Raw genomic sequence first — 15,333 nt, 5'->3', positions numbered from 1 at the left:
TAGGTCTACATTTAATTCATACTTAGAGATCAATGGAAATCACATCCACCGAGTTTGACAACAATCCAACAATCTATATTCAGACGACCTTAACAATGTTTGCTGCCCAAGGGTGATCATAACCAATCCATGACAATCCAAATATCTATTATGACTTTGATGGTTTTGATACTTAATTGTGATTACGTTTTATGACACGACATTGAACATTCTGACAATCCAACAATATATACTCGACCTCGGATGACCTTAAAGAATTTTGGCGCAGAACTGTGATCGACAATCTGACGATCTATACTTAATTCACCTCGGATGACATTGACCTGAACTTCAACATTTTCGCGCTCACACCCATCATGTCCATAACAATAATTTAACTCTTACAATTTCCTGACAACTCTCTAATTCATAACTCTAAATTTTTGTCTGTTTGCCTTTTCTGTCTTTTACCATTTAGTACACTACAGGTTTTTTTTAATTAAATGGCTAAAACTGAAAAATATGGCTCCTGCAGACATGTAATCCCTTAAAAGCATGGCATTTTATTTAATATATATTGTTCCCAATGTTAGTTACAAGCACATTATAATCAAAAAGACTGATTACTCAATCGCCTGTTTTTTTGTGTTGATTGCTAGGACTATACTTCTGCGAAATTATTGTGCAAAAGTCGCGTTTAATGTCAAATATTATAGGTGCTATTTGTTGACGGATTTTCATCGTTGACAAAACAAAACGTATGTTTTATATATTAATTATTTCATTTATAGTATCATTTTTCTTAGTTTTCATCCATATTAAAATAATCACAGCGTATTATCTGTTTACAAAATAAGCGTTTGTTGTTCGAATTCAATTAGTCTATCTATGATTAGTCCTGCACACTTATCAGTAAACCGGTAGAGTGGCTAGGACTACAGATATTGCCTGGACAAAAACATTGTATTGTAACCTAACTCATATGTAATAGTCAAAACAGATACTTTGAACAGTACGGCCCAGCCTGTGGCTCAATCGCAAACATACACGACAGAAACTGGCTGTGAAGGAGACTATGTGCACTAGATAACTTTCTTATTATGAAATCCGTTTCTGAGTATATGTAATGCGAAAAACTCAGATATAGGGATGGTTATGTGGTATAACTAACTATAATATTTAGTGAACTTTGGCCACTGGGAATTTCTTTGCCATTTGGTAAATATGGGAAACACAATTGGATAAGTGTTAACTCAAAGGAAAATATCGATCCTATTTTGGTCAAAATTTAACCAATTTGAATATGTCAATCTGGACTGAAAATGAGCCATTCGCAAGATACTGTTGATTACCGTTGATTACTTATACAGCACATTTCATATATACACCTAAAGTCTTGAACAACCTGATCCTTTTTCTGAAAATAGCCACATTTTGAAGGTCATCACAAGAAAGTCATGCATGCAAAATAAAGCAAAATCCTATTGCTAACATGGTAAAATGTATACTCGAAGCCCAATATCGTACATCATAGCACCCAGTTTTGGTTTGTGGTTTCGATATATTTCAATTAAATATTAGTTCTTTCAAAATATGAAAACGCTAAAACCCAAATCTAGAACAATCAATCGTTATATTTATAAAGATATAGCAAACTTTCCAGGGTAGAGATTGGACCCAAGATAAATTACAGCTAAATTAAGTGTCAATTCAGGGTTAACCCCGCCATGACAGGGAAAATGTCTTTGGGTGAGTACATACCAGATTCGTCTACAATGAAAACAGTTGCCACTGACGGCTTATGAATAATTCCTCCCGTTGCTGAGCCAAGCGTAATGGTGAAATATTCCAAAGATTCTCGAATGTCATCCGTATTGATGGTAAACTCTTTCTCGATGGTATGTTCGCCAGCGTTGAAGGTGACCGTCGAACTATCGTCACTTGTGTAATCGTTCTCTATAGTTGCTGTAACGTCGCCGGTGGCAAAATCTTCCGGGGAAATAGAACAAAATCAATACATATCAGTGATTTCATGTGTTTTTACTTATTTTACGCGAGTGCCAGTTCGAGATCGTTTAAGAAGGAAATAAAGTTATATACTTTCATAGTGACGGCACCAGGATTTGTTCTGTGCATGGTCGATCCAAAGGGCAGAGGGAAATGGCACAACTGTATATAAAACGGCTACCAATTAACTAATTGTCTCAACCAATACCAATTTTACGTAAAATTTACACAAACGCTTTACTTTAATCCTAGTGAATGTACATCTAATAAATCTAGGCCTTTAAAGTTTCTAAACGATAAACAGTGTACTTCGGTTATATTTATAAATGCGCTTTTATAAATACTCACGTGACCGCCTCCGCGCTGCCATAACAGCTTGTAGATAGTAAGTCTCGAAGTGACCTTCTACATAGCGGGTGGTCTTCCTATACATTTGAATGCAAATGCGGAACAACGCGAGACTACTGTGCAGCAAAATTGTCTATTTTGTTCAACTTTGTGATTATATTGTAAACGTTTCCGTCATTTAATTTTTTTTCCGTCGTCAAATACTTTCAAAAATGTTGTTTTAGATAATATATTACAAATTCGGAATTGCAAAATGTGTAATAATTTTGCAATTCAATTAATAAATAAATTTATTATTTATCTACAGAGTTCCTGTCCTTTTCTGATGAGGATTTGGTCACGCTTGCTGATCTTGGTATGTCGTGCCCATAAGTCACGTGCGTATTTATAAAAGCGCATTTATAAATATAACCGAAGTACACTGGTAAAGCAGGGCATAATAGGAGTAGCATAATCATGATAATGGTGTCTTGTAATGTTGTGAGAATGGAACATGTTTCTGCTTTAATTGGAATTTAACCAAAGGCATTATTATTCCCATTTGGTTCCGGTTACTTACTAACAGTTGCTGATGTTGTATCCGACCTGTATCCCCCTCGTTTAAAGCGCACCTTTATGGTTCCAGCCCTCTCGCCAAAAATATACTTGGATTCTTCGATATAAAAGTAGGCTGTAAAAGAAGAAAAGTATAAAACTTAGTACAAACATTGCTATCTAGGGTTTTAGAAACATGTCACGGCAAAATTTTCACGGCATGGGTCGTGTACATCAATCATGGTCAAACTCGCAGTGTCATCGCCCCGATATCTTCATGGCAGAAATTGCCATGGTAGGTTGAATCCACAGCCACGCATGGCCATTTTGTTCCGACCTGTTTAATAGTTTTGAGACGCATAGTGGGCCGAGGGACATCCGACTAAGGCTATTGACAATAGCCTGGTGACTGACCTCTGTAGATGTCAGTGAGCACAGTATACGCCATGAGGTCATCTGCTTTTAGACTGCCTCCACCAGTGGCCTACGCTGCACTATAGTTCGGCACATAATTAGTCAAATCATCCAACACCTCGATACCAGTAGTTTTGACTACTTCCCCTCAAAACATGTTGTATTTGTATAATACGCCATGAGGTCATCTGCTTTTAGACTGCCTCCACGTGTGGCCTACGCTGCGCTATAGTTCGGCACATATAAGATCAAAATTTGTGTCAGTTTTTGAGCTCAATACGCACGGTTCTTTCTCAATAAGCAAGCTAACGACTATCATATCCTTTTAACACATATATTCAAGTGCAAGCATCGAAATATGGCTTCTTTAGAATAACAAGAATTATAAGGAGATATTCATCAATTTCTACCCTGGTATCCAAAGAGTTATCGTCTGTGCATAGCACATTCATGTGTATCGATACGGGTATTGATTTTAGTGTCTCTGCTGTACAATGTAATTATTAACCAGGCGATGTCGGTGTGACTCGGGGACGTCAATTCAACAAGGAAGTATTCAACGAATAATAAAGTTTTATTCAGATTTCCTTTGACAGCTTAACCATCGCGTATACGTGTGCGACGTCAAACGTGTGCATTGGACCTTGTGCAAATAATACGCGCTGGACGGCTAGCAGTACGCTTAATTTGTAAAAGGAAATCTGAATAAAACTTTAGTAACAAGTAAACGATTCGTTGTCGAAGTGATGTAATAATCGGATTAAGTACCATAGCATATAGGTTCAAACCATTTTTGATTACATTTTTGAATTTTACTTCAATCATACATGTATTCATAATGTCCCTTCATTATCAAGTTCAATGGTCATGACCTGTAATGATATTTAAGGGATTGGCTGAAAAGGCAGGTGGGTCAGGGGTAAAAAAAACCCATTGTTACCTTTTTGACCACAGCACACGTGTATGTATGATGTGACATACAGAAACTAACAAAACGATACCCTAAAGTATCATTTTTTAATGTTTCTTGCCATAAACACAATTTTCCACAAGTTACAACTGTTTGTACCGGGCATGCCTGTAAGTCGATAGACACAAGTAACCACCTTGAATAATGATACAGAATTGTGACGTAACGTTCCGTATAGAGGGTATTATACGACATCTCTCATGTCAGAGTCAGCCAATTCGCATGATAATAGCGTTGTTGCGGCTCCCGTATGCTTATGCACCGTAGATTTTGATGAATAGACTGACGGTAAAAGTCAATCAGCTGTATAATTTGAAGTACTCAACCTGCGTGACACACCACGAAGAGCGTGCTGATATCAATCAATAAATCCCACTTGAAATCGAATCCTAAGTATATACAATACATAACAATGAGAGGGTTTGTGCATCGATGCATAATAGTAGGTCTAATATTTCAAAGCGGAGCAGACAGAAGCTGTGGAATATTTTGTAAGGGAGAGGTGGGGGGGGGGGGCAATTGTTTTGAGCCTGTTCCGAGACGCGATATGCCGAAGGGGATGGGTGCGGGAGGGCGGGTTTTGAAATGCATACATAAAATACCTAAAATCAATTACATTATGAATTATACCCTAAAATTATGAATTTGACCGTAAAATACAATACAATACAAAAAAAAAAAATCATGAATTTTACCTTTAAATTGTGAATTTGGTCTTAAAATTATGAACTTTACCTTTAAATTATGAATTTTACCCTAGATTAATGGGGAGGGGCCTAGGGTACTTTGTAGTGGTCAGGCGCCCTCTCTATCTCTCTCATCATAATGCTCTCTCTCCCTTTCTTCTCTCTCCCACATATGGCCACAATCCACCCACCGGCCCCGTCTCTCTCCTCCTCTCTCCTTACATGCAGGCCTACATCTCGTGTGGACACACAGTCGCAAGTTACTTTCGAAATTACGGAAAAACATGTAAACACACCCACTTCTCTGGGATTAGGTGAATGACCGCTAAGGTACCTCCTTTGTTAGTATATGCTAATTCTCCTTTGGTAGATACCGTACGTTTGATTGTTCTGGATAAAGGATATGACCGTAACCATGACTACTCGGTACCTTCATTGTTATGTATCACGGGTACCATGGCTACTATGTACCTCCTTTGTTAATATGCTAATTCTCCTTTGTTAGATACCGTACATTTGATTGTTCTGGATAAAGAATATGACCGGAACCATGGCTACTCCGTGCCTTCATTGTTATGTATCACGGGTACCATGGCTACTATGTACCTCCTTTGTTAATATGCTAATTCTCCTTTGTTAGATACCGTACATTTGATTGTTCTGGATAAAGGATATGACCGGAACCATGGCTACTCCGTGCCTTCATTGTTAGTTTCCGTAAAGGATTATAGAGAGCGCAAGTCGCTTGTTATGCTAATTATCTTCATTGTTTGTTACGGAACAGGTTACTCGCCTTAGGTAAAGGCTTAAACTCGCGACGATTGATTGACTTTTATTGAATAAAATCGCTGTTCCAAAGGCGACTGGGTGTAAATCTTAACCTAAGGTGTCTAACCTGTACTGTACGGTAAAACAATGAACTTGAGAGAATTAGCATAACACTGAGCGGGCTTGCGCAGCTGAGCAGTCTGTCTAATCCCTTACGCAAATTAACCATATCAGTGGTGGGGTGGGGAGGTGGGGAATGTTGCGGGGGGGCAGTGGCGGCGACAAGCATTTTTCGGGGGTACAAGGGTGGGGAGGAGGCAAAGTGAATTTAATGGGGGTGGGTAGAATCAACCCATTTTGCGCAAAATTGGAGCAAAAAGTCTTTTTTATCTCACTTTCTGGTTGTTTATTGTACCACACGAAAACAAACGGGGTTATGTGAGTTGATTTATAATTTGCCTTCTTTAAACATGTTAAACAAGATTTGCAAATCAATTTATCTTTTTAAATACAATTAAGCATGCTGCTAAATACTAATAGATATACCATGGAGGTATATAAATAAATAATTATTTATATACCTCCATGGATATACTATGTATGGTTGGTTATATTTGAAATGGTCAAGCGGCCTTTCTCTATCTCTCTCTCATCATAATACATGTAATATCATAATCATTTATTTAACTCAATTTCTGTTTGTGTATTTGTACCAAACGAAAACCGAAGGGGTTATGTGAGTTGATTTATAACTTGGCTTCTTTAACAAAGATTTGCTCATCAATTTATCTTTTTTCAATAGAATTCAGCATGCTGCCAAATACTGATATATATAGGGCTTATTATACTGTCATTGAAGTGGTCAGGCGCCCCTCTCTATCTCTCCTCTCTCTCCATGCTCTCGTATTTTGGGGGGCTTTGGGGCGCCAGCCCCCGGGGTCAAGGTATGGGGCGGCCCAAAAGAAGGAGGCGGAAGAAGAAGGGCGGCAAAAAGAAGGGCGGCAAAAGAAGAAGGGCGGCCCCCCCACGGTACGCCACTGCTCTCCCTCTCACTCATGATAATAATTATTATCACTATTTGAACCAACTCGGGTGGGGTATGAACGTTTGGACAGTATTTATTGTGGGACATTAGAGCACATCAGACATATCGAATTGCATTCTGAATACGAAGAATGTCATTCTGATATCAAATAATTTTGATTTTTTGAAATTCGGAATTTAATACACATTTTATGGCAAATCATTAAAAATTGATATTTTTGATATTTAACAGTACTTGAAGTAAACTTTATATATCTGATGATTTATACTTAAAGTGTATGTAGGTGGGATGAAAAGCCGACGATCAATTGAAAATTTTGACCTTTCGTATTGAAGATATGGATTTTTTCCCAAAACACCAAAAAAAATTAGGTCTTTTGGGAAAAAAATCCATATCTTCAATATGAAAGGTCAAAATTTTCAATTGACCGTCGGCTTTTCCTCCCTGCTACATACACTTTAAGAATATAACATTAGATTTATATAATTTACTTCGAGGACTGTTATATATCAAAAATTTGAAAAATATCAAATTTTTATAATTTGTCATAAAATTTGTATTATATTGTGATTTTCAAAAATGAAAATTATTTGATATCAGAAAGACATGCTTCGTATTCAGAATGCAATTCGATAGGTCTGAGGTACTTTCATGTCCCACAAAAAATACTGTCGAAACGCAATAAATGCTCATTTTAGATCCCTTAAGTTGGGAACTTGATCCAATTTAAGTTTTCCCTTCCCCTCTTCATCTGTCCCTCATCTCCCGGTCCCTTTCTCATCCCACCCTCCCTTTCTTCTCTCTCCACACACAATTTTTACTCCATGAAATACATACACACACCCTCTTTCCCTCTAGGCGTGGGGGGGGGGGGCTGACCGCCTTTGATTGAAGTTACCAACTACAATGGCAGAGTCCGCTTCCCTCCTGTATCATTACTTCTTCCTCCTCTCCCAATCCACCCACTTTCCTTATCTGCTCTATCTCCCTTTCTTCTCTCTCCCACATATGGCCCCAATCCACCCACACCGTCTCTCTCATTCCCTCTCAACTCCACTCTCTCCTCTCCAGGGAGTAAACTTACAAGTAGGCCTACGTCTCGTGTGGACAAACTCGCAAGTTACTTTCGAAATTAAACAAACATGTAAACACACCCACTTCTCTGGGATTAGGTGAATGACCGCTAAGGTACAGTTAGGTACTCCATTTGTTAGTATGCTAATTCTCTTTTGTTAGATACCGTACGTTTGATTGTCCTGGATAAAGGATATGACCGGAACCATGACTACTCCGTGCCTTCATTGTTATGTATCACGGGTACCATGGCTACTATGTACCTCCTTTGTTAATATGCTAATTCTCCTTTGTTAGATACCGTACGTTTGATTGTTCTGGATAAAGGATATGACCGGAACCATGACTACTCCGTGCCTTCATTGTTATGTATCACGGGTACCATGGCTACTATGTACCTCCTTTGTTAATATGTTAATTCTCCTTTGTTAGATACCGTACATTTGATTGTTCTGGATAAAGGATATGACCGGAACCATGGCTACTCCGTGCCTGCATTGTTAGTTTCCGTAAAGGATTAGAGAGCGCAAGTCGCTTGTTATGCTAATTCTCTTCATTGTTTGTTACGGAACAGGTTACTCACCTTAGGTAAAAGTTTAAACTCAGTCGCTACGCTATCGCGACGATTGATTGACTTTTATTGAATAAAACCGCTGTTCCAAAGGCGACTGGGTGTAAACCTTTACCTAAGGTGTCTAACATGTACGGTAAAACAATGAAGAGAATTCGCATAACACTGAACGGGCTTGCGCAGCTGAGCAGTCTCTCTAATCCCTTACGCAAATTAACCATATCAGTGGTGGGGTGGGGGAGGTGGGGATTGTGTGTGTGTGGGGGGGGGCAGTGGCGGCTGCAGACATTTTTCGTGGGTACAAGGGTGGGGAGGGGGCAGTGGAGAATTTCAGGGGGTGGGTAGAATCAACCCATTTTGCGCAAAATTGGAGCAAAAAGTCAGTCAGAACCACCGTCAGTCAGAACCACCGTCAGTCCGAATTGTTTAGGGTTCGGGTTAGATTTAGGGTTAGCTTTAACCCTAAAAATTGGGACTGACAGTGCCTCATTTCAAATATATAGTTTTAGTTTTGGTTTTGGTTTTGGTCACGTGGTTTCCTATTGTCCTGCCTAACCACTTGAATCATAAGATATCGAACTCATTGTTTCTACCTTTTGTTTAAAACCGAACATTTGTGTCAGTCAGTTTCGGTTTTGGTTTCAGTTTCTTATAAGTGGTGTGGATCGTAAAATTATTTGATTTGAAGTTACCTACAAAAGAAATAGTATACAAAAGAAATGTTTAAATTTCGCAGTGCAATATTCACGAGCAGAGAAGTCGAACAAAGCAGTCTACATTTGAAAGCATTGATTTAGTTTGAAAGCATTGACTTGAGACTACGAATTAGCCTAAGTTGATTTCACTGTGAAAATATATAGACCATCGAAATATTTCCACAGACATTACAATAGCCACTTGACAGATTATGACTTCATTGATATCAACACTATTATACATAGCTCTATTTATGTGCATGTCGCATGACGGAAGATCAATATCATAGAAAGCTGGTTTAAACTAACTTTTATTCAATTTATTTATTGGAGAATAGAGAGAGAGAGAGAGATAGAAGAGATCGCCAGGGAAAGAGGGTGTGTGTGTGTGTGTGTGGGGGGGAGGGAGTAAGGGTAAGGAGAAAGAGAAACAGAGGGAGAGAGCATTGGAAGTGGGAAGGGAAGGAGGGGGAGAGGGGGCTCAAGAGTGGAGTGGAATAATAGGGAAGAGTCGATATCGAGTGTGGGGAGGGGGAGGAGGAGGTTATATATAGGTGGCGGAGGAACATAGGTAAGAGGTATGGGTTGTGCTTTCCGGGGAATAATCTAATTCATAATCAAATCATCTACATCATCATGCATCGTTTATATTTCAGACAAATAAACAAAACACCCCCCCCTCAATATATGCACATGATTTCTACATGTAGGGCCTAGGCCTAGGTCTCGTATATATCCATCATTTGTGTCTCAACGATGTCTATGCATAACTTATCGAACTCGGGTGTAATTTTATGGTGTCATGGAAGTGTGCCACCTACGGCAAAAGTCGCCCGCGTTGATAGATATCGATAATGAAAATGTTAGCACAATAGGCTATTATATACGTATGGTTATAGGCCATTATACTTTTGATTATATATACCCTCTTGTGTCCTCCCAGCACAATAGTGTTATGATTGCATACCAGTTCATCTCCACATTTTAATCCCTTGATTTTTGGTTTCTGAACAATAGAGAAACCAAAACTATATATTTGAAATGAGGGAGTGGTTCGGACTGCACTGACGGTGTTTCGGTTTGACGGGGTGTAGGCCTACCCAACAAATTAAACTTTGAGGAACCTTTGAGAATGATGCGGACATCTGTGGAGATGAGATGAGAGGAAAGGCGAAGAAAAGAAGAAAAGAGATAGAGGACAGGATAGGAGCGGGGCGATTACTTTTCCGTACATCACAATTAGGCCTCATATTTGTATCGCATGTGGTAAAATCAGCTGATTTTTCAGACAATTTTGCTTTGAATATTTCGTGTTTGATTATGAAAAACGGAACAAATTTTCAAATATGTAGGCCCTATATGATGTATGAAAAAAATCGCGAGCGGAGCAGGGAAAGGCCCGGCCGGGAGACGAGAGGAGGCAGGAAGTGGAAAGAAAGAAAGTTATCAGATACGGGAGCCGCAACAACGCTAATAGTAGGCATGTCCACTAAAAATTGAAGTACTTTTAAATTGATTCAGACCTAACTTATTGGCTGGGAATTGATGAAAGAAACATTTTGGCGTTTAAATAATCTTAATCGGACGTTTCATTCCAGAGATATGGCCTTTTGAGTGTTACGGTTTTATATAGGGCTGCTAGAAAATGTTAAAAAGTTAAAGTCCAAAAAGGATTACTAACAGAAAGTGCAATTTTAAGGTACTTTTTCTTAATGTATTTATTAACTAGCGTTATCTGGAACATTATATTTGCTTATAACAACATGAAAATAAGATCATCCTGAAAATTTAATCGATTTTGTTGACATACAACAAAAAATATAAGACCTCAAAACCCATGGTTTGTTTGGTGAAACCGCAAGCATGATCATAGATGGCCGCCATGGAAAATATCTCCATAGAGGAGATGAACAATAAGTGCATTATTTCAAATGAATGGCGGTAGTCTTAAACATTGTTCAATCTTTTACGGTCAGCACATTTTATCTTCAAAAATTATTATATTTCATCATGGCATAAGTTTGGTAATATTAATCACTACCAATTTTGAGAAATTTGCTCCAACTCAAAATTTATCTTTAATACATTGAGCAATACACTGTGTGTGCATGGAAGCCATGATGGATAGCATATGAAATGGACATGGTAGTGAGAAGTGCATGATTTGAGATGGGCCGCAGTAGGCTTAAACATTCTTAAATTTCTTAACATCCTGTACATTTTGTCTTCAAAAATAGTTACATTTTATGACTATGTAAGTTTGCTTGTCTGATTCACTCCAAATTCGGAAATAATTGCGTTTGAACACCTGATGCACGGAATGGTGTCACTTCAACCTGTTGTAGTTCTCATCTCATTAAATTTTTCATTAAAAAAGTTGATCTCTGCATGGAGGAAGGGTCCTCTCTATTTACTGACCAATCAGGAAAAAGTTTGGTTAATGTTTTCCGGTGGAATCAGGAATTTCTTGAAACACCCTGATATAGGCCTACATTGGGATCAAAAACAAGTATGTACGCCATTTAACAGGCCTGGGATTTCTTGTATCGATCAGTTTCTCCATAGACAATACGTGTGTGAGTGCACGCACACAGTAAATGAAAAATCGTTCTAGTGGAAACTGTATGGACAGTGGGCATCCCTACTAATTACAATAAAACAGATGATACGTATGGATGGTCGTGGAATCGATTAAGAGACATGTCTCTCTGTCATCTTAAGCTAAAGGGTGTCCCGGAATGATCCATACCATAAAGTTGAATTTTGTTATCAGTCGTATTGTATTGAATTCTAAATATCACATACATTTAGATTTCTTAGGAATCAAATCGAATGTTTCTAAAAGAAGTTCCAGAATCATGCGTAAAAATGGCGAAGTTTAAGTTCATTTTGACAAAACAACCTATTTTGAAAATATGTAAAATTAATAACCGTTCAGCACAAAGTTATTTGGAAAAAGTTTTGCAGCTATGTTTGTTATCTATCTATTAATTATGATGTTAAGAAGCAATCCTTGCATGCATAGTATAAAGGATTTGTTAAGCTTGGGTGACCTTTAAATACTATTTCTTCTTTTGCGGCAGTTTTGAAAAATAATTATTGCGGTGTGTGAGTTTCATCATTTGAAATGCCGGCAGAGATTGATTTGTTGTAAAAAAAAATTATAGAGACGATTCGTCCTAGTGCCACAGCATGTATTTATGTCCATATTGGCAAACCCATAGCTAGGTAACGGTGAAGATTAAATTTGCAGCAAGGTTTCTTTGAGCAAGTTATATCCTCTGTAAGAATTACATTTTGGGGTAAAAATTATCCCAAAAAGTATGTTTTCAGCAAAATATCGGGACTTATATTGAAAAACATTTCACTTAATCCAATATCAAGAATTATTCAGTGTTTCAAGCTCTACATCTGTACCAAATTTGGTGTATTGCATGTGACAAATGTATGATTTCTACAATTATATTGCAAAGTACGGCTTGGCGATAGTGATAAAGCAGCAATGTCTTATGCCCTGTAAATTACACATATGCAGTTTTGTCCAGTTTCAACAATATCAATATAACGCCAAAACGAATCGAGTTTTTTTTTTTTTTTGAAAGTAGCACAATAAGTAGGTGACATGTATATGCCATTGTATTTCACGTATTAAAATTAAATACACTGTTGATTACTTTTTATTATTATTATTATTATATTTTCAAACATGGCATAGATCATTCTGGGACACCCTGTATCTTAGAACTGTCCTCCAACACGGCTGGCATTTCAATTGTTATACCGTTGCGTACAGTTTATTGCATACACTCTATTGCTTCAACCCATGAAGACAAAGTCATCCTCATTAAATCAATTCTGGCATCCGTAAGGTAGCAGGGGCCAATTCGCATGAAAATACAATAAAACAGGAGATCCGTTTGAATGGTTGTGGAATCGAACTTGTCACCTTAGAAATGTCCTATATGCAATAAACCAACCGGAACGGTTTTACGACTTGTAGCTTCGTCAAAGTTTTACAGATTTTATTGTGTTGCCAGCGGTGTAGTGCTGGTATTAAATTTGAGCAACCTAGGTTTGTTAATACCTCTGCAAAGGGATTGATAAAATGCATCGCTACGAGTATAAGCCTATTCAAAGAATTTTCTATCTGCTAACAAAATTGAGCATACTAAAATATTTATCTAAAGACTTCCCTCCTTAATTTCACACCATAAATTTTGCACCTGTGATAAATATTTCTAGACTAAAACTCATAGTAAATATGGCAGATTCCTTGCATTTTTCCTCATTTCTTCAAAATGACCAGACCCCTTAAAGAAAATTATAATACCCACCTGTCTGATCTAAGATGTACACTGTCGCAGTATCCGGACTCTTCAATGCACCGCCTGTCATTGCGGTTATTCTAACGGCGAACTTCTCTGTGTCTTCAATGAAATCGTCCGTATTGATATCGAAATCCTTACATATGTAGGTATTCATTGGTTGAAAGGTGTAGACAAGATCGATTGGTTCGTCGAAGTCGTTGTCATCTTCTGCACTTAAATTTGGAATCATTGCTACTGCTTGGTCGCTGTCCACATCATAAACAGTGAGTGCTTTTTATGATCAATCAATCAACATACAAAAAAAAAAAAAAGACAGAAGAAAGCAGTGTAACATTATGCCTAATTGCCGGACCAAATGGCATAAGAACGGATTTTGTTACTCATTCCCTATTGGGTCAAATAGATCCCCTGGCTATTTATTACAAACAGCTACAAACTGTGTGTTACCATTGAAAGCCCATTGTTGTGGTGAACATGGCAAATATTGAAAGGAGAGGACTAGGGGCTGTAATCGTATGTTACTCATTCCATTTGGGTCATCTATAGTGCCCCTAACTATATATATTACACATTCATCTGGTTGCCTGATTGGTAACTTTAAAGATAAACTTTTGAAGAGAGCCATCTTAGTTGAGTAGGTAATAAGCCTTCGGATAAATTATTTTTCCAAACAATTACCATTAGGAGTAATGGCCGACATTATCGGACCACGACCCTTCGGACTAAAATCTGTCGGGGATTATGATCTTCCATAGAAAAGAATGTTCGGACAAGGCGACCCTTCTGAATAAAAGTCGTCCTTCGATTGTTTCTGATCGTTAATGCTTTTGCTTTCTTACTTGCGCTGACCGTGCCGGTGTCTGAGACATAGCCTCTCCTAGTCACACATACAGATAGTGTCGCACAACGTTCGCCAACAACATACACTGATTGCTCTAGAGCAAACCAAGCTGAAACAAATCAAACAAGAAACGTATTTAAAACATTAGTAACCAATATCATATAATAAAATCGTACATTATGGCTTTTTATAATTATTGTTAATATGAGTCTAATAGGTTATTTTCCCGGAATTTTGTAGCATTAAGAGTCTTTTTTGATTTGTCGCAGAAAATTGCATTGTGTAAGAACACAAGGGCGCCTAAGTTTCTTTCTTTCTTTCTTCCTTTCTTCCTTCCTTTCTTTTGTTGAAATTGATGTTATCTTTATCTTATTTCTTATCTTACCAGTTTGATCGATGATGTATATGGTTGCCATGTTCGGTCTACCCACAGTGCTACCCATTGTGTAAACGGGAGTTGCTATAGTAATGGTTATCGTCTCTAAGTCTTCACAGAGCTCATCTGTCTTGATCGTGATGGGAATATCAACACAATATTCGCCTGCATCAAATGAGGCCATCGTTACACCTGGGTCGGTATAATCATCGGTGACGGTGGCAGTCCCTGCAGCAATTGTCACAGCTGAGGAGAACAGTTATCAGAGATTAGAGAGTCACATTGCAAATAAAAATGTTAAGGTTTCTGTAACGCTTTGTAAACACATGAAAGTGTTTATTAATAACTGAAAATAGTTAGTATCCACATAATCGAGAAATTACAGGTAGTTTTAGAAACTCCTGCATATTACAAATACAAAATCTAACACTTTCATTCCTTTTTCAAATAATCACACTCTTAAGTTTATACTTTCTTTAACATACCAAATATTTAGTGCTTAAGGGGTATGAACGTTTGGACAGTATTTATTGTGGGACATTAGAGCACATCAGACATATCGATTTAATTCAACTGTAGACAGGGATTTAATTGATGGTAAGTTTAAATCTTAATCAGTTTAGTTCTTATAATCAATGATATTAAGGGAGTACACAATATACTGTATTGTGCACATGTGGAATCACATTTACTTACT

The 15,333-nt window shown here is 37.8% G+C and overlaps 1 protein-coding gene across 1 annotated transcript in view; it reads right to left on the bottom strand.

Moving 5' to 3' along the window:
• Positions 1 to 15,333, bottom strand: part of LOC140172717 (uncharacterized) — a 110,200-nt gene that overhangs the window by 41,586 nt on the left and 53,281 nt on the right. The window contains exons 14-18 of the mRNA XM_072195849.1: positions 14,646 to 14,882; positions 14,259 to 14,369; positions 13,426 to 13,689; positions 2,894 to 3,004; positions 1,741 to 1,968 (exon numbers count right to left, since the gene is read on the bottom strand). Of these exons, the coding sequence (XP_072051950.1) occupies positions 1,741 to 1,968; positions 2,894 to 3,004; positions 13,426 to 13,689; positions 14,259 to 14,369; positions 14,646 to 14,882 (951 nt within the window). The remainder of the gene's footprint in view (positions 1 to 1,740; positions 1,969 to 2,893; positions 3,005 to 13,425; positions 13,690 to 14,258; positions 14,370 to 14,645; positions 14,883 to 15,333) is intronic.

This window comes from Amphiura filiformis, chromosome 16 (genome assembly GCF_039555335.1).
Source record: "Amphiura filiformis chromosome 16, Afil_fr2py, whole genome shotgun sequence".
Classification (NCBI taxonomy): domain Eukaryota; kingdom Metazoa; phylum Echinodermata; class Ophiuroidea; order Amphilepidida; family Amphiuridae; genus Amphiura; species Amphiura filiformis.
The sequence above is the reverse complement of the archived record's forward strand: the minus strand, read 5'-3'. Positions and strand labels throughout refer to the sequence as shown.